At 37.1% G+C, this 22,571-nt stretch overlaps 1 protein-coding gene across 1 annotated transcript in view; it reads right to left on the minus strand.

Moving 5' to 3' along the window:
* LOC126188852 (inositol polyphosphate-4-phosphatase type I A) overlaps positions 1–22,571 on the minus strand; it is a 260,606-nt gene that overhangs the window by 53,542 nt on the left and 184,493 nt on the right. Inside the window, exons 9-12 of the mRNA XM_049930493.1 lie at positions 7,081–7,264; positions 6,907–6,997; positions 6,678–6,791; positions 4,771–6,024 (exon numbers count right to left, since the gene is read on the minus strand). Coding sequence (XP_049786450.1) covers positions 4,771–6,024; positions 6,678–6,791; positions 6,907–6,997; positions 7,081–7,264 — 1,643 coding nt within the window. The remainder of the gene's footprint in view (positions 1–4,770; positions 6,025–6,677; positions 6,792–6,906; positions 6,998–7,080; positions 7,265–22,571) is intronic.

Here is a 22,571-nt window from a genome sequence, read left to right on the forward strand (position 1 = left end):
TGTTCCACATCCTCTTCCTCAGAAATGAACGTTTGATGGTGGTCACTCAGATATTCTGCGATTTGTGCCCTATCACTCTTGTTAAGCAAATATATTTTCCTTCCTTTCTTGGCATTTCTTATTACACTTGTAGTCATTGATGCAACCACTGACTTATGATCACTGATACCCTCTTCTACATTCACGGAGTCGAAAAGTTCCGGTCTATTTGTTGCTATGAGGTCTAAAACGTTAGCTTCACGAGTTGGTTCTCTAACTATCTGCTCGAAGTAATTCTCGGACAAGGCAGTCAGGATAATGTCACAAGAGTCTCTGTCCCTGGCTCCAGTTCTGATTGTGTGACTATCCCATTCTATACCTGGTAGATTGAAGTCTCCCCCTATTACAATAGTATGATCACGAAACTTCTTTTTTAGTATGTTGCTGGACCATTAGAAACCAAGCTCTGAAAATGGGATGGTCTTCATTATCATGATCAGTTGGTCCACTTCCATATTAGATAAATTCCTTTTCTCGTATTATCCAAACATTAGGCTCCAGCCATGTTTCTCTTGCATGCTTTCTAATGTCACATATCATTACACCACCATCTTTTTCTTTTCCTGTCCCCTGGAATCAAGCAAAGAACTTCCTACATTTATCTACCATTTACTCACCTGGCTACATGTCCTACCCAATGTTATTTAATTTTCATTACAATAATTATTATGTCTCTCACAATAGTCTGTTCCTTGATCATTTTCTTGTTCTTTGATAATTTTGTTTGTTTTCTGTCTCTACTGGTAATTTCTACACGGTATCTCTCAGTTTTTTAATGTTTTCTACATGAATTTAAATGATTATTTTACACTACAACAGTTAAACCATTGTCACAGTATTTTTAAAAAAAAGGGTTACATTACCAGTTTCAGTGAACTATGCCATCATTTTCAAATGTAAAACATCAGTTAGAGAATGTATAATGGGGATTATGACCATACATCTGACAACAATTACAAGACATAATGAAACCAGACAACCGAGCAATGGTGGCACAACCAAGACACTACAAGTTATGCCATACTTGCCCAACCATTTAGTACATGACGTAATGTAGAACAGATAAAAGTGACACCAGGGTAAAAAAAATTGCCAAGTATTCTTGCAGTGTGTCCTGCTGTGACACAAAGATCATATGGCTTATGAATCTGTATCAGCCATACAATTGTTGTGTCACAGTAGGACACATTGCAAGAATCCTTGGCAATTTTTACCCTGGTTAGTTTTTATCGATGCTACATTAGGAAACGGAATGGACAGTTGGGCAAGCATGGGCATAACTTGTAGTGACTTGGTTGTGCCACCATTGCCTCAGTGGGGGTCTCGTTATTTCTTGTATTTGCTGTCAGATGTATGGTCGTAAATCCCATTATATATTCTCCAACTGATGTTTTACATTTGAAAATGATGAAGTAGTTAGCTGAAATCGTTAATGTAACCCCTCTTTTTTAAGGAAAAAACATTATGTACTGTGACTAAGGTTTCACTGTTGTAGTGTCAAATAAACATTAACTTATATTTAGTCACACTCCTTACAACAATTATGTCTGAATATAGCTTCTACACTGAAGCACCAAAGAAACTGGCACAGGCATGCATATTCAAATGCAGAGATATGTAAACAGGAAGAATACGGCACTGTGGTCGGCATGCCTTTATACGACAAGTATCTGGTGCAGTTGTTAGATCAGCTACAGCTACTACAATGGTAGGTTATCACTATTTAAACGAGTTTGAACGTGGTGTTATAGTAAGCACATGAGCAATGGGACACAGCATCTCTGAGGTAGCAATGAAGTGGGGCTTTTCCTGTGCGACCATTTCAAGATCGTACCATGAATATCAGGAATACAGTAAAACATCAAAGCTCTGACATTGCTGTGGCCGGAAAAAGATCTTGCAGCAAAGGGACCAATGACAGCTGAGAGTAGTTCAACGTGACAGAAGTGCAACCCTTCTGCATAATGCTGCACATTTCAATCCTAGGCCATCAACAAGTGTCAGCATGTGGAACATTCAATGTAACATTATCAATACGGGCTTTCGGAGCCGAAGGTCCACTCATGTACCCCTGATGACTGCACGACACAAAACTTTACGCCCGCTTAGGCCCGTCAACACCAACATTAGACTATTGATGACTGTAAACATGTTGCCTGGTCAGATGAGTCTGGTTTAAATTGTATTGAACTGATGGACGTGTACAGGTATGGAGACTAATTCATGAATCTGTGGACCCTGCATGTCAGCAGGGGACTGTTCAAGCTGGTGAAGGCTATGTAATGGTGCGCAGATGGTGTGATATGGGACCCCTGATATGTCTAGATATGACTCTGACAGGTGACAGATATGTAAGCATCCTGTCTGATCACCTGCATCCATTCATGTCCATTGTGCATTCCGACGGACTTGGGCAATTCCAGCAGGACAATGTGACACCCCACACATCCCGAATTACTACAGAGTAGTTTCAGGAACACTCTTCAGAGTTTAAACACTTCCGCTGGCCACCAAACTCTCCAGACATGAACATCTTTGAGCATATCTGTGATGCCTTGCAACATACTGTTCACAAGAGATCTCCACTCCCTCGTACTATATGTGGACAGTGTGCAGATTTCATGGTGTCAGTTCCCTCCAGCACTACCTCTGATATTAGTCGAGTCCATTCCACATCGTGTTATGGCACTTCTGCATGCTCGCAGGGGCTCTACAAGATGTTAGGCAGATGTACCAGTTTCTCTGGCTCTTCAGTGTAATTGAAAGTCAATTTCTCATGCCATAAGTAAAAGCAGGGAATTCTTGCTTGTCACAAAATTGACAGTCATATACACACTGAAAACTTGGTTTGAAAACATTTTTTTTCTTTTTGGCAACCTGTCATTGTCTTCAACTAACTTGATAGAAAAACTCGTCAACAGGTCCTATGACTTTGTTGTTAATTCATTCAATTTTTTTTCAATATCATTGTTATACATTAAATTCCTCTTATTACCAGTAAACCCTTAATTCTTTAAAGAATTAAACTCCTGTATATAAAACAGATTTAAACATCTGATTACTTTACAAATGATTTAATGTACTAAATATTTGCCCTTAAGAGTGTAAGCACAAAAAAGTTTAGGAAAGGTTTGAAATTATGCTTCAAGTGCTCTTATGAAACACTGGATGAATATAAACTGGTTAATTTATCCAGAATGAGATTTTCACTTTGGTTAATTTATGCTCCATTTTAAGCAAATGATAATTGTTCACTCTTCTAAATGTTTACAACACCACCATTTCCTGAACTGTGTCATACACCTATGGGTATAGATAAAGAAACCCATAAGTATAGGCTGTGTCGTAAGGATGACGAAACTGCACCACACCTAATCCTCCAACGTCAAGTGCTGGAGATGAAAAGAATCAGAATTTTTATATTTCTTGAACAAACTGTGTCTAGTAAAGAACTAGTGAAGGGTCTTCTACGATTCTTTATGGGTATTGGTTGGTGTTACTAGAATCACAGAGAGTGAAGCTGCACAATAAACCTTCTTTCAGTGTGGGCAATTGTGGGCTGGAACCGTTGTTGTTTTACTCTCCCTGTTCAAATCAAATGCGAGCAATGTGTCATACAATGATATAATTTTGCAGGTACCTTCAGTGATGTATGTCGATACTGTCAACAAAGTGCGTTACAAATAGAGTTAATAATAAAGAAGTAGTAAATTAACATGTCATGTCTGATGTTGAAGTTTGACTGCATAAGCAGTGAAAATGTAGTAAGTGCAATGGGGAGGGGGTGTTGAAATTGTGTGTAAATTTTGTTAGAAGCTGCTAAGTGCACTCATTCTCAAATACTGGGTGAATGAAGCCTGTACATTTGCACGTTGTCAGTTACACTGATTCAAGACAAACACACAGTTTCTAACTGTAACGCTTGTCTTATTTTGTCCATTATAATTATCCGGGCTGTTATGCCGTGGTCGGTTGATGAATGCTGTGGTGATTCCCAACGTTTCGTCTCCGACTGCGGGAGACATCTTCAAGGGGGTCCGTAGCTTGATGGAAGGTCCAACACACACACTGGCTCGCTACTGTCTTATTGTGTTGAAGTGTAAATATCATATTATACCTCTTAATCAATAAATTACGGCAGCATATTAATTTTTTAAAATTCAGTCAATAATCACACGAGATACTTAAAATCAAATTTTTGTTGCTCCTACACTGCAACTGTTTCCTGGTTCTGGGACAGCATTTTAATAATATAGATAATTGATTTTCAGGCCTGCTTTCACTTTTACTTGATCGAGTCCTTGCATTAGATGTTGACAACTTCCTGCACTAGAGGTTAACTTTACAATGTCATCAGGACAACTTCCTGCACTAGAGGTTAACTTTACAATGTCATCAGGACAACTTCCTGCACTAGAGGTTAATTTTACAATGTCATCAGTAATATGGAGGAGGTTTACATACATTCCATCAACACATCTTGATTTTTTCCCCCAGTTTATGAGCATGAAAACTTCTAGTTGTATATCATGATGTTTCTATTGTTTTGTTCAGTTTCTGTAGAGGGTAATCGAGACAACTACACTTTTACTATTATTCTAAGACACAGTATTTAAAGGTAGAATATTGCTCGACTAAATACTACATATAATGATGTGTTAAAAGTAATCTGAGCACAAAACTCCAAATGACACAAATAAATGTAGAATAATAGAATTAAAATTAACTTACAGACTGTGAAAAACACACATCCCTGCGGTAACGAACGTTACATGCACGTTGTGCAATCCTACTATCTTCTTGCACACGGAAAACACTATGAGTAAGACGAGCAGTCTTTAGAAGTCCATCCATTGCTTGCCTTAGTTTTCTCATACTAGGCCTCAGTTCACATGTCCAGTCTACAATGGAAGCAAAATCCAGACCTTCAGTGAACTTATTTCGAACGGTGGCACCATTTCTGTTTGTAGCCCCATTGACAGCCTTCTGAACTGTGTCCACAGTTTTGTTTAGAACATCGTCACTGCTCATACTGGCATTAAAGCCTAAAGAGTCTTCTGAGTTTACTTTGTCACTTTCACTTTTGGCTTTGGTAGAAGAACAGGTGCTCTCAGTTTGGCTATTACTATCTTTCCCGTTGCTCAGAGGTGTATTGCTTGTTGGCTGGACCGTGACGACAGACTCAGTTTTGGTAGTTTCACTGTCTTTGGCTTCTTTTGTTGAAAGCCCACTTCTGAAGCTCCTAGATCTTCCAACACCACGTTGCGAAGATCTCAGACGTACAGCTGGGCTTCCACAACGGCCACAGAGAAATTTCACTTTACTGACAAGGCACATAACACTGGCTTCAATGTTAAGTTGTGTGAGATCCCACGGCTCAGGTTCATCAGTTGGTTTATAGTAATTTGCAGATGGAGAACTGCACATCACTTGTGTATCCAGGAATCTTCGCCCAATATCTGAATCATACCCATTTGGAAGAATCATTTGTTTAGTTTCGTCTGTGCCTGAAGCTTCATTACTATGAATGTTCTCTTCATTTTCTACACCACTGTCGTCATTTTCTTTCTCCTTCAGTTCATTAGCTTCCCTATCAATGTCCTCTTCTGCATCAGGAAAAATAATGAATTGAGAATCCCTATTGCTCTGTGATGTTCCACCTTCTTTGTCAGCGGAATTTGTAGGGCACATTTTAGCAGAACTATTACTAGTAGGGATATTCCAAAAAGTTCTTGTACACTGTGGAGTATCAGGTGTCACAAGATCATCTATATCCGGTGATTTCAGATCAAAATTTAGTTGTTGAGTAATTCGTCGGTATGGCGATAATGTCTGCTGTTGCTGCTGGTGAAGCTCTAAACTACAGAGACCATCTTCGCCTTCTGCAGATTCGTTTACAATAGGTTGGGCCACTTTATGTTCCTCTATAAATGACAGAGCTTCTTCAACCAGACCTGGATCCCACAAGCTCAGGAGAATTCGGGTCTGAAAAAGAATAGTTACATATTAGAATTGCATATTATAATGAACTGCAAAGTCACTGGACTAATACTTTATAAATTGGTGAAAACAGTGTTGCAGCACTTATATTATCAACAAACACATTATTCACCAATATGTCAACATCTGCAACAATTGTCTTCAGTTTATTACTGAAACACACTTAAACTGATTTTAATATGATTAATTAAAATTTGATTTCAAACTGTGTGTGAAATTCTTCGTGTTATTGATAAACAGGTTACAATGACTGCAACATCAACATATTTACTGTAATGCATTTTTCTCTTTATCATGTCAAACTCTGTAATTAAAATAGTCTGTCAAAAACTGGCAGGACCTTTACAAAAAAAAGGTGTCTACATATAATATAAAACAGTGAAATGCCATGAAGAACTTGATATACCTGTTAACATTCAAACACCGGAATGAAGATATAATGCAGTCATACGTACGCAAATTTCATTTGATAACTTCTGAACTACAAAAGCATTTACAAACGCATCTTCAAAGTTATTCACAATCTTACTGCCTCAGTTACAAATGATATCTCATATCAATGCCATTTTGTTAAGCAAAATCTATAATTCCAGAGTGGTAGAGGATTATCATCACATGTTCACACAGATGTTTCATACCTTTGTGATCATATCTTCACATATAGGAAGCATACCAGCAGTCTGTTTCTCTTTTGCCAGTTTCATTAAAGCTCGCATCCCATCAACAACCTCTCTTCTCAGTTGCTTAATCGCCTATGTTATGGCAAAGAGTGAAGTTAATTTTAACATGTGAATCTTTTGCATAAACACACAAAATTCAATGTATAAAGTGGTGGAGCATGATGTGAAAAGAGAAGAAATACTGTACCTGAATAGCATCATGTGCCATGGAAATTTTAGTGGGTCCTTGTAAATTACTATTCTGTTTTGAAGGTGACTCCTTAAGTTGCTGTAACAACCTAAAGGAGAAAATCACATCAATCTCAATACATTAAATTAATTACACATTTAAAAAAAATAAAGACATAATTACAATACATACTTAATGAGACCTCCATTTTTTGACTTGTGAGAATGTGCAGTGAAAGCGCCGACTGTGATGATGTCATAGAAACCACTTTTCCGAAGTGTGTCATTCTGTACCCACATGCGTTGCAAGTGTAGATTGACTGGTGCAAATTCCAGGGTCCTATCATTTTTACGTGAACTTGGCTTGAAGAAACTTCCTGTAAAACAAAGAAGAACTGTAGTTGGAAGCTGACAATAACGAAGTAAACCATTAGCTACAACTGCTTATATGTTCTGCAAAAATCTGGGAAGATTGACTGTTTAGCTTAAATGCCACTATGCGCACTGTAATTATTCTACTATTCTCTTCGTGGTCCCTACAGGATTGTGGTTAGAAAGGTGATGTATATTTCAAGATTCTTTACTTAATACTGTTTGCTGAAACTTGGGTGGTATGCTGTTGTGAGGTAGTTTGCACTGTCGTCCAGTGTCTGCCAATTCAGGTTTGACAGTATTTTGGTGACACTCTCCTGTGAGTCAAACACACCTGTGGCCATTCATAATGCTTTACTTTGAAAATGTTCAAAATTCCCTGTTAGTCTGATATGGTATAGGCCTACAACACTTAAACAATATTTAAAGATATGACATAAAAACGTTTTGTAAACAATTTCCTTTGCAGATTAACTGCATTTTCTCAACATTATGGCAATTAACCAAAGTTTGCTACCTGTTTTACCTACGTATAAGCCTATGTGATCATTTCATTTCAGATCTGTACAAACTGTTACACCCAGATACTTGAAGGATTTGATGGATTCTGACCCTGGCTCACTGATACTGTGATTTTTTCTTGGAACTCTTTGTAGTCATAGGATATTAATTTATTGCAATTTGTGAAGCACATAATTTTACATTTCTGTACATCTGGAGCAACTTGCTAATAATTGCACCATTCTGAAATCTTCTCAAAAGCAACCAGGATGCCCATGCAGATTTTTTTCTGGTGTTACTTCACTATAGATAACTGCACTTCATCTGTGAAAAATCTAGGGTTACTATTAATATCACCTACCAGGTTATGAGTATTAGGTGCACCCAGAAAATAGTTCTGTGTGAATTTCTTTTTGTTCAGCTCATGCACAATAGTTGCTTTGAGTCAAGGAGAAGAAGATGAAACCACTTAAGTTCTCTTTTTGTTGTTTATTCTGCTTCTTTACAATGAAAAATCTGATTGGAAATCCTGGTGCTTGTGAGATCAGATCTGCAATCTGTTTTGTGAATAAAAAGAACATTAAACCAGCCGACATTCACCAAAAGATTTATGAAGAAAATACAATGAGTGACTGATTCACTGGTTAAAGAGATGGGTCTGACACCTCAATGAAGGATGTGATCAAATGCACAATGATGAATGAAATGGGTATCCCTACCTGATTAATGAAGAATTGGTTTGTATAGCTGAAGAACTCATAAAGGAAAACTGTTAGTTTACAATACTGGATCTTTCTACGTACTTTCTGCAAATTTTAAGATCACTTCTTCTGAAATATTTATGGCAGTGCAGATCCTCTAAGCAAGACACTAACTGCAGATGAGACTTGGGTCACTTATGAAACCCCTTCAATCGAAGTTACTAGCAATGGAATGGATGATGAATGGTTTGTGGGGTGCTCAACTGTGCGGTTATTAGCACCAGTACAAATTCCCAATCTTTACACAGTCCAATCTCAACACTTTCACGAATGATGATGAAATCATGAGGACAACACAAACACCCAGTACCCGGGTGGAGAAAACCCCCAACCTGGCCACGAATCGAACCTGGGACACCGTGATCCAGAGACAGCAAACCACGAGCTGTGGACCCAATAGAATGGAGGCATGCTGCATCATCAGTAAAAGCTAAAGCCAAGCAAATTGTGACACCTCAAAAATTTATGTGTACGATCTTTTGAGATAAAAATGGCATTCTACAATACCTGACATCACACTGTGATTAGATTAGATTAGATTTACTTTCATTCCAATTGATCCGTAGTGAGGAGGTCCTCCAGGATGTGGAACATGTCAGAAAAACAACAATACATGACAAATATTTACAACTAAAACAAATAAGCTAATGTACCATTCCACAGGTCCCAAGTGGAATGATCGTCATTTTTTAATGAACACTAAGAGTCATTTTACAAATACTAATGCACCGAATTTAAAATAAAAGTGTTTTTTATTTATTTATAAGGTAATAAACATGTAATACAACTACTGTAATACTTATTTACAATGAACACATTACTGCACTGAAATGGTGCAGAAGTTAGATTATACTCACACACACACACACACACACAAATTTTCAGTGAACACATTACTGCACTGAAATTGTGCAGAAGTTATGTTGTACTTATATACAAATCAGTTGGTTTTACTAAGAAATTCATCAATGGAGTAGAAGGAGTTGGCCAGCAATAAATCCTTTAGGCTTCTCTTAAACTGAATTTCATTGGTTGTTAAGCTTTTTATGGCTGCTGGCAAGTTATTGAAAATGTGTGTTCCTGAATAATGCACACCTTTTTGTACAAGACTAAGTGACTTTAAATCCTTGTGAAGATTATTCTTATTTCTAGTATTGATTCCATGAATTGAGCTGTTGGTTTGAAAAAGTGATATATTTTTAATGACAAATTTCATTAAGTAATAAATATATTGGGAAGCTGTAGTTAGTATCCCTAGTTCCCTAAACAGGCTTCTGCAGGATGTTCTTGAGTTCACACCACATATAATTCTTACTGCACGTTTTTGTGCCCGGAAAACTTTAGCTTGGCTTGATGAATTACCCCAAAAAATAATCCCATATGACATTATGGAATGAAAGTAAGCATAGTATGCCAGCTTTTTCATTTTTATATCCCCTATGTCTGACAAAATTCGCATTGCAAACAGATTTGTTAAGACGCTTCAGCATTTCTGTGGTGTGCTCCTCCCAGTTGAATTTATTATCAAGCTGTAATCCCAAGAATTTAACACTGTCCACTTCTTCTATCTTCTTGTCATCGTATGTTAGACATATACTCTTGGGACACCCCTTACAAGTTCTGAACTGCATGTAGTGTGTTTTTTCAAAGTTTAGTGACAAAGAATTGGCTAGGAACCAGTGATTAATGTCCACAAATATTTTATTGACTGATCTTTCTAAGACAACACTTGATTTGCTATTTATTGCAATGTTTGTATCATCGGCAAACAAAACAAACTTGGCATCTGGTAATGTTACTGATGAAAGGTCATTGATATACACAAGAAAAAGTAAGGGCCCCAAAATGGAACCTTGTGGGACCCCACATGTAATTAGTTCCCAGTTGGATGATGCCTGATAGCTTGATACATGTCTCTTTCCTAATAACACCCTTTGTTTCCTGCCAGAGATATAAGATTTGAACCATTTTGCAGCATTTCCTGTTACACTATAATATTCTAGTTTACTTAAAAGGATATTGTGATTTACACAGTCAAATGCCTTTGACAGTTCACAAAATATACCAGTTGCCTGCAATTTTTTGTCTAATGAATTAAGCACATTTTCACTGTAAGTGAAGATAGCCTTCTCAATATCAGAACCTTTTAGAAATCCAAACTGTGACTTTGACAGTATGTTATTTGAGATAAGATGGTTAAAAAGACGACTGTACATTACTTTTTCGAAAATTTTTGAGAATGCTGGTAACAGTAAAATTGGACGGAAATTTGATGCTATTTCTTTATCTCCCTTCTTAAACAGTGGCTTAACTTCAGCATATTTCAGACATTCAGGAACTATTCCACTGATAAACGACTGGTTACACAGATAGCTTAATATGTTACTTAGCTCAGAATCACATTCTTTAATTAACTTTGTTGATATTTCATCATACCCACTAGATGTTTTTGATTTTAAAGATTTTATGATGGACATTATTTCTGTTGGGGTAGTGAGGGTCAAATTCATATTATGGAAGTTACTTGAAATGTCTGGTCTAAGGTAATCCATAGCAGCATCTACCGAACCTGACAACCCCATCTTTTCAGTAACAGTTATAAAATGTTTGTTAAAAAGTTCTGCAATACTATACACATCTGTCACCAATGTATCATTTACTCTTAATGCTATTTGTTCCTCTTCATGTCTGGTTCTACCGGTCTCCTCCTTCACTATATCCCATATTGTCTTTATTTTGTTATCTGATATGACTATCTTTTCCTTGTAATATATTTGCTTTGACATCCGTATTACAGTCTTTAATATTTTGCAGTATTTCTTATAATGTGCTATAGCATCAACATTGGAAATGTTTCGGGTTGACAGATACAGTTTTCTTTTTGTTTTACAAGATACCCCTATTCCTCGAGTAATCCATGGCTTCTTTGTAGACTTTGCTCTAACCTTGGTAAGTTTTGGGGGAAAGCAGTGTTCAAATAAGGTAAGCACTTTATTAGCAAAAATGTTATATTTTTCATTCATGCCATGAGCACTGTAAACATCAGTCCTGTGAATGTCTCTGAGGAGTGTCCTAAAATAATCAATTTTTGGCTTACTGATTACCCTCTTGAGCTCAGATTTAACAGATTTTATATCCTGTTCAATATTAACATTTAACAGAAGGAACTGCATGTCATGGTCTGAGAGGCCATTGACTATTGGTTTTGTAATATAATTTTGTTCATTGGACTTTTCTATAAAGATATTATCAATGGCTGTTTGTGAGCAAGTGGCTACCCTAGTGGGGAACTTTACTGTGGGAATTAAGTTGAATGATAGTGTTACTAACTCAAATAAGTTCTTATTGGGAGAGTCTTTAAGGAAATCTACATTGAAATCACCATACAACCACTATTTCTTTGTTTTTGGTTGTTAAATGGGCCAGTACAGCTTCAAGGTGGTTTACAAACAGATTGAAGTTACCTGCAGGTGCTCGATATACTCTTAATATTATGAAAGATTTTTTGTGAAAATCTAATTCTGTTGCACATGCTTCCATATGCTGTTCTAGGCAAAATTTATGAATGTCTATGTTCTTAAATTTATGACAGTTCCTGATGAATGTGGCAACTCCTCCTTTCTCCATTTCTGATCTACAAAAGTGAGATGCTAACCTAAACCCTGTAACACTTAAAAGTTCTATACCAGTGGTCACATGATGTTCAGAGAGGCAGATTATGTCAGCTGGGTTTGAAGACTCTAATTCATCTATGCAGATAGTTAATTCATTAATTTTATTTCTCAGTCCTCGAATATTTTGATGCAATAAAGATAGCTGACATTTCACATTGACTGAGTTGAAATTGGGTGGAGTTAAAATATCAACAAAGCACAACTCTTACAGGACTTTGGCTAGAGCCAGTTTGACCACCCTCCTTACAGCCCTGATCGTACCCTACTTCCACCTCTTTTAGCAACTGAAACCATTCCCTGCCGACCTAAAATTCAACAACAGCGACATGCTCAAAGAACTTTTACTCACATAGTTGAGAACACACATAATAACACTGTATGAGGAAGGCGCATAAATACTTGTGGCACACTATTGCAAGTGCCTTGATGAAGAATTAACTCAAACAAGCATAGTAAGCATAATGCAGCTCCTTGTGATCAAATTGGTTGCTGCTTCTTTCTCAGAAACATTAGTGCAGAATCCTTAACACTGAATATCATTTTGCCAATATATTGCAGTGACTCCTATTCTTGCAAAAAGAATCAAAGTTTTTGGCCAAGATTTACTGGTATATAACATCAATTTTTTTTTCCAAGATGCAGAATAATTGTTTCTGTGAAACAAAAGACAAGAGTTTTTACATATGTAGCTCACTTTATGAGAGAGTTGCTATGGTCTGATGATAATATTACGTTTGGGTGTAGTAAAACATCAGAACACTTCTATCTTTGCATTTTGGATGGTAAAATAATGGAATTCTTTATATCCCTTGATTTCTGGATCAGTTTGAGTGCTGCTGTTTTTTGTTTGTATATCACAAATCCTGTTGACGGGTAACTGTTGTGTCATGAAATATAACATGTTCTATGTATAATAATAATAATAATAATAATAATAATAATCATAATAATAGTAGTAGTAGTAATACTCTGAGTAATTTTTGTGGCTTTATCTCTAACCATGTGCACTACATTGTTTACAGATTTAAAAACAGTTTTGGATATTATTCTTAAATATAATGAAATGGAAAGAAAGATGAGGTTCCCACTTTGCATTAACAGAAATTTCTTATTTTTTCCACTATCACCACTAAAGCTGCTGGTAATATCCAAGAATGTTCCACACATTGTTACACACATTTCTGAACTATGTTAACTGGAACTGGTGGCAACAACAACTTCTCATTGGTGGATAAAAGAGTAACAACTTAGTTGTAGACTTGTAACATGGGGAATCTACTTCCAAAGCAAATAGAGCAAATTACTAAGAAGCCGAAGTGGAAGTTAATTCAGATGTAATGACCACTGACAGCTATAAATGGAGTTTCAAATGAAACACTCAAATTTAATTTGGTTTTTATGAAGCACACAATAAACAAATTGTCAGTTTATTCAGAGATGCATAGTGCAGCACAATGAGTCTGTAACAACTGACAGCAATAAAGAAATAATCACTTTGTGTAAAAAGAAGGTTAGATGTCAAAGTTGCTACAGAATAAGCACTAACTTATTGGCGAATGATAGGGCAGTGCACAGCGGGTGTGCTTTGTGGTAGGACTGCCACTATAGTACATTCAGTCAATCTGGGCCTAAATTCACAGCAACACTTTTGTTACATAAATTCTGCCCCTAATGAAACATGAAAATAAATAAAATGCTGTAATTTTAGCACAATATTGGGGCTAAACTGTCAAGCAGCTTCTCCTTTGCTTGATAGTTGTGTGATAGAGTTGGTAGGTGGCAGTAGTGTTTGTTGAGGTTCAGAAGGTGACCAACAGGTGCCAGAGTAATGCTACAATGCAGGGAAGGCAGCTGCATCCACAAGAAGAAGGCCGTCCTGCCATCAACATGCACCATGACTGAGCAGCGATCTGTGATGCATTTTTTGTGTAGTGAAGGTATCAAACCAATCAAAATTCATCGCAGAATGACAGCATGGTACAGTGATTAATGTTTGTCATTTCAGCAAGCATACAAGTGAGGTAGGGAGTTTAAAAGCGGTCTCATGTCTGTGAAGGATGCCCCAAGACCAGGGCAGGCTCACAGCATAGTGTCGGACATGAACATTGCATTAGTGGAGAAGCTTGTAGAGAAGAACAAAGACATAACTCTGAACAAAATAGGCACAAATGTGAAGATTAGTATTGGTTCAGCACAGAATATTGTTCGCAAGGTACTGCAATTCAATAAGGTGTCTGCGAGATGGGTGCCACGACACTTGACTGCTGAATTGGAAGAACATCACCGGCCACAGTGGTCTAGCGGTTCTGGCGCTGCAGTCCGGAACCGCGGGACTGCTGCGGTTGCAGGTTCGAATCCCTCCTCGGGCATGGGTGTGTGTGGTGTCCTTCGGTTAGTTAGGTTTAAGTAGTTCTAAGTTCTAGGGGTCTTATGACCTAAGATGTTGAGTCCCATAGTGCTCAGAGCCATTTGAACCTTTTTTTTTGAAGAACATCGCATCAACGCCTGTGAAGAACTTGTGCATTATTTTCACATTGAAGATTATGCATTTCCGGAAAAAAAGTGTTACAGGCGATGAGACTTGGGTCCACTATCACCAACTAGAAACTAAAATGTCCAGCAAAGAATGGTACCACAGCTCATTGATGAAATCAAAAAAATGTCACACTCAACCATCTGCTGGAGAAGTCATGCTCATTCTCTTCTGGCATGCAAATGAAGTAATTTTGGAGCATTGCATTGACGTTTCTTATTCAGAGATGCTGAAAAATCAACTTTCCCCTGCAACCAGGAGAAAACAATGAGGAATTCTGACTTCAAGAGTATTGCTACAGCATGAAAACACCAACCCCATATAGCCAGTAAGACAGTCGAGATACGTGCCTTTAATGTCAGGGAGACTCGTCAAAAAGTGACATGTAAGTTACTTGTTCATTGTTACAATTAAAAATATTTAGCATTTTTAAGGTTTTCATTTGAATCACCCTCGTGCAACATTTGCCTGGAGGAATTTATGAAAATCATTGTGTCTACATCAATATCTACATGACTACTTTCCAATTCATATTTATATGCCTGGCAGAGGGTTCATCGAACTACCTTCAGATTACTACTACATTGTTCCACTCCCAAACAGCGTGGGGGAAAATGAACACTTAAGTTTTTCGTTGCAAGTTCCGATTTCTCTTATTTTTGTCTGACGATCATTTTTCCCTATGTAGGTGCATGTCAACAAAACATTTTCTCATTTGGAACATTGAAGATCAAAATTTTGTGAAAAGATCTCACCATAATCAAAAATACCTTTGGTTTAATAACCGCCATGGCAGCTCATGTGTCTTATCCGTGATACTCTGTTCCCTATTCCACAATAATACAAAACGAGCTGTCTTTCTTTCAACTTTTTCAGTATACTTAAATGGTTCAACAAGTATTCAAGTCCAACTCGTCACATCATAACAGCTACTGTTTTTCTCATGGCACTTAGCACATCTCAAAAAAATCATTAGGCCTATGAATCTTTATTGCACCAAATAAGTGAAATGACTGTACTGGTAAACATGATGTTTATCAAAGCTGTGAGGACGGGTCGTGAGTAGTGCTTGGGTAGCTCAGTCGGTAGAGTATTTGCCTACGGAAGGCAAAGGTCCTGAGTTCGAGTCTCGGTCCAGTACACAATTTTAATCTGCCAGGAAGCTTCATGATGTTTACTGTCTGTAATGCATCATTCAGTGCATGGTAAAAGAGTAATGTATATCATTGTTTGGTACTAATTTTGTTAATATACCTCCAAATATGGTCAGGTATAAATGATTGTGTGGCACTCCACACTCTCCATGTGGTTCTCACCTGAAGGAAAAGAAGTTAAGGTTCCCATTATTCACTTGAAGTTATTTAGTGAAAGCATGGAAAACCTGAATCGAGATAAGCAGATTGTTTATTTACTGTTCTACAGGATTTGAACTATCATTTAGAACACTTCAGTAAGTAATACTTGACTGTATGAAAATTTCAGTTATGTATAATAAAGAAGAGTACAAAATGGCGTCACATCATAATGTACATGATGGGACTTTACCTATGAATCATAAGATGGCTGAAAATAAATTAGGGCAGAATTACACTTTAGCAGCTAGTTCCAGTCTGCTTCAAAAAGCATCAGAAATAGAGAACATGTCATTAACAGTAACTATACATAGTGCAAGTGGCTTAGAGAATCCGTTGAGCGAATCTACTCCAATTTGAAATGTGGAGCAGGATACAATTCTGGTACAAATTACAAGTTAACCGAATCTGACAGTGGAGTTGGTAAAATAACATAACTCGAATCTATGTGCAGTATTTTTCATAAATTATCATATTTCATAAGAGAAATTTCTTATACCCAATAATATGCTTTTATCGTGTGAAGCCACGACTCTTAGGAAGTGACATTATGCAACACATTTAAATGATACACGGTATGCAACAATTGTTAGTAGTTTTAAATTGTTTATTAATTGTCATTTTATAAAAGAAACTGACTGATACTACCTCAGGCTTAATAGTTGTCAGTCAATAGTGTACAACAGAAGCAGTTATAATGGGGATACATTTTGGGTTTTCCTTTCAGCAAACAAGCCGTGCTTGCATGGCCAAGCCATGTACCAAGTGAAGGAAAAGACAGTTGCTGACAGATGGATACAAGATGTGGGTGCAAATTAATTTTCCATATTTTCAGTGATGTTGAAAATCATGAATCAGTGCATACATTGCTAATATTCTGAAGTGGCAGTAGCAGATGATGGGGAAAAGCCATCTCTATAATTGCAGAATGCAAGAGTTTCTGAACTAATATTAATGGCAACATTGGATGCAGCTACAGAGGGTAAAATGACGGCGATGAACACAATGGCTTCTTGCAATAATGGGTACCCATACTGAGATGTGAAAATATCATTCATCTGCCACCTCATCTCAACAGCAACAACTCACTGTCTACAAATTCAAAAAGCAAGGAATATCTTCCTTTTCTTCACACTATCAGAAGTGCAAAGAGCTCATTCAGTATCGTCAAATACATGATCCAGATTTGAACACTAGAGTAATTCAAACTAATGGTTTCAAATATATTTTCTTAAACAAGTTCCTGCTTCCACTATTCTACTAACTACAAGTAATGATCTGACTGAATAAATGTGCTTTTTAGAAGTTTACAATTATGACAAATTCTTCTCATCATAAATATCATAAGAATATGACACTGAACTGTCACTAAGAGCTAGAGAACAATGAACAAATTCAGTGGTTGCCTTTCTTACTTAAATTTGCTGAGAATGCATTTCAGTTACAGTAAATTTTCATGGCCGACTGTTTTGAAGAGTTTATTTACATGATAACTTTCTTGGCCACTGAACATTAGAAACTTTGCATTGGTTGCCAGTGTGCTACAATTAAATTTAAGTCAGCTTATCCATCTTGTGTCTCAGTCTGTAGAAAGTTAACATAAAAGTATGCAAACATTTCACTAAAAGTAAAGTTATTTTCTTTAAGACAAAGAATTAAAAAAAAATTTCAAGTTCAAAATGTAATTACATTCACATTTTATTCAAAAACTTTGAATACCATTTGATCCATCAGAGTTGGCAACCAATCTTCACAGTCATAGTTGGATTTTCAGTGGATTTAGTGACCATCTACATCTACATCTACATCCATACTCCACAAGCCACCTGACAGTGTGTGGCGGAGGGTACTTTGACCATCACTCTTGCTGAGTCTCACAGAGGACATCTGTTGTTGCGGAAGCTGATTGGAACCACAAAGCAATGAAGAAGTGCATAAGGTACGCAGTGACTTATTTCATGTAATCATCAAAGCTTTATTCTATCATAGATTGAACTGTCCAATCAGCTCTGCATTTTGGTGAAGAGGATTGATAGTACCCAAATTAAGAAAATACATTAGGAACATTGTTCAAAAGTTGAACAAATACTTTTTAGTGGAAAACGTGAGAAAGATTCTGTTTTGCTAAGTGCAGAACTACATATAGGCTCAACTGGGTAAATAAAGGTGGAAGATATAGGCCAGGCAGCTATTTTTGGCATTTGAATGACCAGTCATAGTGACGAAAGATAGACGGACGCATCGACCAAGTTGGCCATGCGAGGCAGTAGAGTCTGTCAATTTCCTCTAAGGCAGGGATGAATTCTTCACTTATTACAATCCTATTAATGAATGTGGCAATAAGTGCACAGGTGTGTAAGCTATAATATTTCATAGTCAGAATCAGCAACCGTACAACGAAAATTCCCTCTTCCATGAATGTAAAATTTTAACCTTTCACACATTAGTTCACAAAGGGATATGTAGGAAAAAAATTGGAAATAGGACAACACACACACATCCGTGCCCGAGGGAGAACTCGAATCTCCGACGGGGAGCCACGTGGACTGGATTTGTAAGTACAGATAGTCCTAAAGAAATGATGAGTAGTTCGATCACAAGTCACACTTGATACTTAAGAATGCACAGAAGAGGTAGAAGAGCTTCCTATACATTCAGAAAACTTAGACAGCTCTAAAAAGATAGACATCCTGTGCCAATGTGAAAACTGTATAACCACATGGTTAGAATAATTAAATATAAAATAGCACACTCTAGCATCTTAAGTATGTAGAATTAATACGGAAAAGGAGGACATGACAAAAGTTCAAAAATTTTGAGATAATTAGATTTTGTAATGATCAGCACATAGAAGTATGTGTGTGTGTGTGTGTGTGTGTGTGTGTGTGTGTGTGTGTGCGTGCGCATACGTGCGTGCGTGTGTGTGAAATAATACCGAAAAATAGTTAACTTTTAATTGTAGGTGTAAATAGATCTCCACTGGGAAATTTCATACTGTTTATGAAGAATAATAAGGAGGCTCCAGTATGCTATAAAGTCATAATTCAAGCCGACAAAAGACTACTTGGAGAACACTAACATCGATTTGATGCTCCTCAGATAGATGAAGTCGCCATTACAGTTGCGGACAGTGAAAACACACACCGTTACATAACTGTACAACAAAGAAGAGAAGGGCTACAACACATTAAAGAGACACATTGTTCATATGATGCCCTCCAATATCCATTAATATTTGTGCAAAGAGAGGTCAGATATCATTTTAATGCGAAACAAATCCAACCCAAAACAGGCACATGAACAAACAAAAAAGTCACTTCCAAGTAGTTCTACGCTTACCACTTACTGATTAGAGACAATGAAACATACAATCACATTCTCAACACTCACCGTTTATTCCAACAATTCCTGGTAGGTATGTATGCAAAAACAGAAGTGGAACGGGTGCCTTACATAAGACTGAATCAGAAAAAACTACACACAGAAGAATACATCCACCTTAGGGACACAATCATAAATGACGGAACCACTGAAGACATTGAAACACTGGTAACCTTACCGTCAACACACATAGAAAGTCCGAGACACATGTACGAATACACTCAAGATGCCATAACCTACGTAAGCACATATGGATGACCTGGCCTCTTCATAACGTTCACATGCAACTCATCATGGCCAGAAATTGAAGAACAACAAAGTTAAAGACACGCCTCCACGCATTGACACAACATAAGAGCCCAAGTTTTCCGACAAAAATAAATGACATTTATTGAAGTCATCACAAAATACTGCTCTTTGAAACAATTCGATGCTGGATGTACACAATCAAATGGCAAAAACGAGAACTGCCTCGCTCACACAATTTCCTACAGCTACACGACAGAATTCATCCCATGGATATCGACAAAATCATCCAAGCTGAATTTCCAAATCCACAATAAGACCGAAACTGTAAGATACAGTAGTGAAAAAACATGGTTCACTGACAATGCGGGCCATTAAACTTCAATTCACTATGAATGAGTGACGGAAACTGTACAAAAAATACCCGACACCATGCTCAGATGATACACGAATTGTAGTTGATGGCTATCCCAATTACAGGAGGCAATCACCCAAAAATGGCGGCTTCGCATCAAAAATACGAATACAAGACAGTGCCAAATTGGAAATAGATAATCAGTGGGTAATACCAAATAACACACTACTTTCCAAAATGTTCCAAGGACACATGAATGCAGAATACTGTAATTCAGTGAAATCCATCAAATATGTCTGTAACCATGTGAACAAAGGCAGTGACACGGCAATATTCCAAATAGCCATAGACAGCGAACAACAAAACACAAATGACGATATCCTCATGTACCAAATGGGAAGAAACCTCAATGGTAATGAAGCAGCAGAGCGAATTTTTGGTTTTCCTGAACTCAAATGCGAACCAACTGTGCAGCATCTAGCAGTACATCTGGAGAATTGACAGGGAGTTTACTTCACAAAAGACACCACCAGAAAAATTGAAAGTGAACCACCTTACAACACAACATTAACAGCTTTGTACAAACTGTGCCAAAAGGATCCACTTGTGAAAATATTAGTGTATGTCGATGTCTCGACGTATTATACGTCGAACACAACAAGAAAAATCTTTCAATGACAAAAACAAGGAATTCTAATAAAAGGTCACCAATGAATCATGGAAATTTGTGCACAAGGCTGAGTATACTCTGCACATCCAAACAATGCCAAATGTTTCTCTCCCCGGATGTTGCTACATGAAATATGAGGACCAACAAGTTTCACAGATCTCAAGATTGTTGACTGTTCCGTATGTCAGACAAACAGAGAAGCATGCCAACGCTTAGGACTACTGGAAAATGACAACCACTGGGAATTAACACTACAAGAAGCCTCATTCACAGCCTCAGCTGGGAACAAATGAGAGACTTATTCACCGCCCTACAAAAATCACATCTCTGCTCACACATACAAATGCTGCGACTACAAAAATATATGAGAGTTGAACTATCGAAAGATGGAATAACAGTACATTTTGCTCAACAACTTTTACAAATACATGAAGGTACATATCCTACTGACCAGAATGACCAACCTCATTAAATTCAACAGTGATTTCTGCAAATGATTCTGAAAATGAATTCATCAACCAAATATATCAAATTGTTCACAATCATACCAATCTGGACTGGCTATTTGAAAAGAAACTTTGGCAACTAAAAATAATAATGCCAATGATATCACCGGTGAAGAGAGAATATAGAAGTCGATTGACATTATGGTAAATGTTGAAGAATTTCTAAACTTTTTGCAAGTACCAGGAATGCCATTACACTGCCTTCAATTTAAAATTGGATCTCTAATAATACTACTCAAAAATCTCAACTCACCAAAACTATGTGATGGAACAAGGATGATCGCCAAACAGCTATCGAATAACATCATCGAGGCCGAACTTATGACTGGAAAGTACAAAGGACACACTCTATATATCCTCAGAATACCACTGATCTCTACTGAATTGCCATTCCAGTTTAGAAGACTGCAATTTCTAAACATATTAGCCTACAGTTTTACCGTTAACATAGCGCAGGGACAAACTTTAAAATATTGTGTCATCATCCTCTTAAGACTGCCGCTCCTCACACGGTCAACTATATGTACCTTGCTCTCAAGTAGGAAATTGGACAAATTTGTACATATATACCCCAGATAACAAAATGAACAACGTTATTTATGAACAAGTATTGTAAATAGTTAGAATATGTTTTCAATAATTTTTTTTTTTTACTTTTTATAAAATTTCAACTCTCATATAATCTCATAGGAACACCATGAGCAAAGCCGGGTACCCCCACTAGTGCTTTATAAATATTTAATCCATACATCAAGATGTTATTATGTCCTGCATATTTGAACCAAAAATTATTTTTAAATATTAAATATTATCTGCAATATAAAAGTATATTTTTTTTGGTAACATAAACTAACAAGCTATTGTCATGGAAATACACAAGAATACTAAAATGCCACTATACATTATCAAATGACTTGTAGCAACAAACAAGAATTATAAATAATATTTAAAATATAAGACCACAATTTTACATTTTTCTCAAGAAGATTTTATTCGTACATTACACGTGACAAGGAAATACAAAAGATTTACGTGCATTAAAAGTTCTTCGGACACGAGCTGAATGTGGGGGAAGATTAATTCAAAGAAGAAACGGTACAGTACACAGTAGTTTAACTAAGACTGGCAGCCTGCAACCCACAATAAACAATTTCACATGGCGCAGTCAGGCAACACACATCAGCTAAATTATGAGCAATGAGCCAGCAAACAGCAATGGCAACCAGGAATGAGTCAGCAACACAGACGACATGCAGCAACTGCCATCAGGGGTGCGAGGCATCAGCAGTGGACAGTACACAGCGGCCGATTATGATGTATCAATTCAGAGTCC

Source organism: Schistocerca cancellata, chromosome 5 (genome assembly GCF_023864275.1).
Source record: "Schistocerca cancellata isolate TAMUIC-IGC-003103 chromosome 5, iqSchCanc2.1, whole genome shotgun sequence".
Lineage (NCBI taxonomy): Eukaryota > Metazoa > Arthropoda > Insecta > Orthoptera > Acrididae > Schistocerca > Schistocerca cancellata.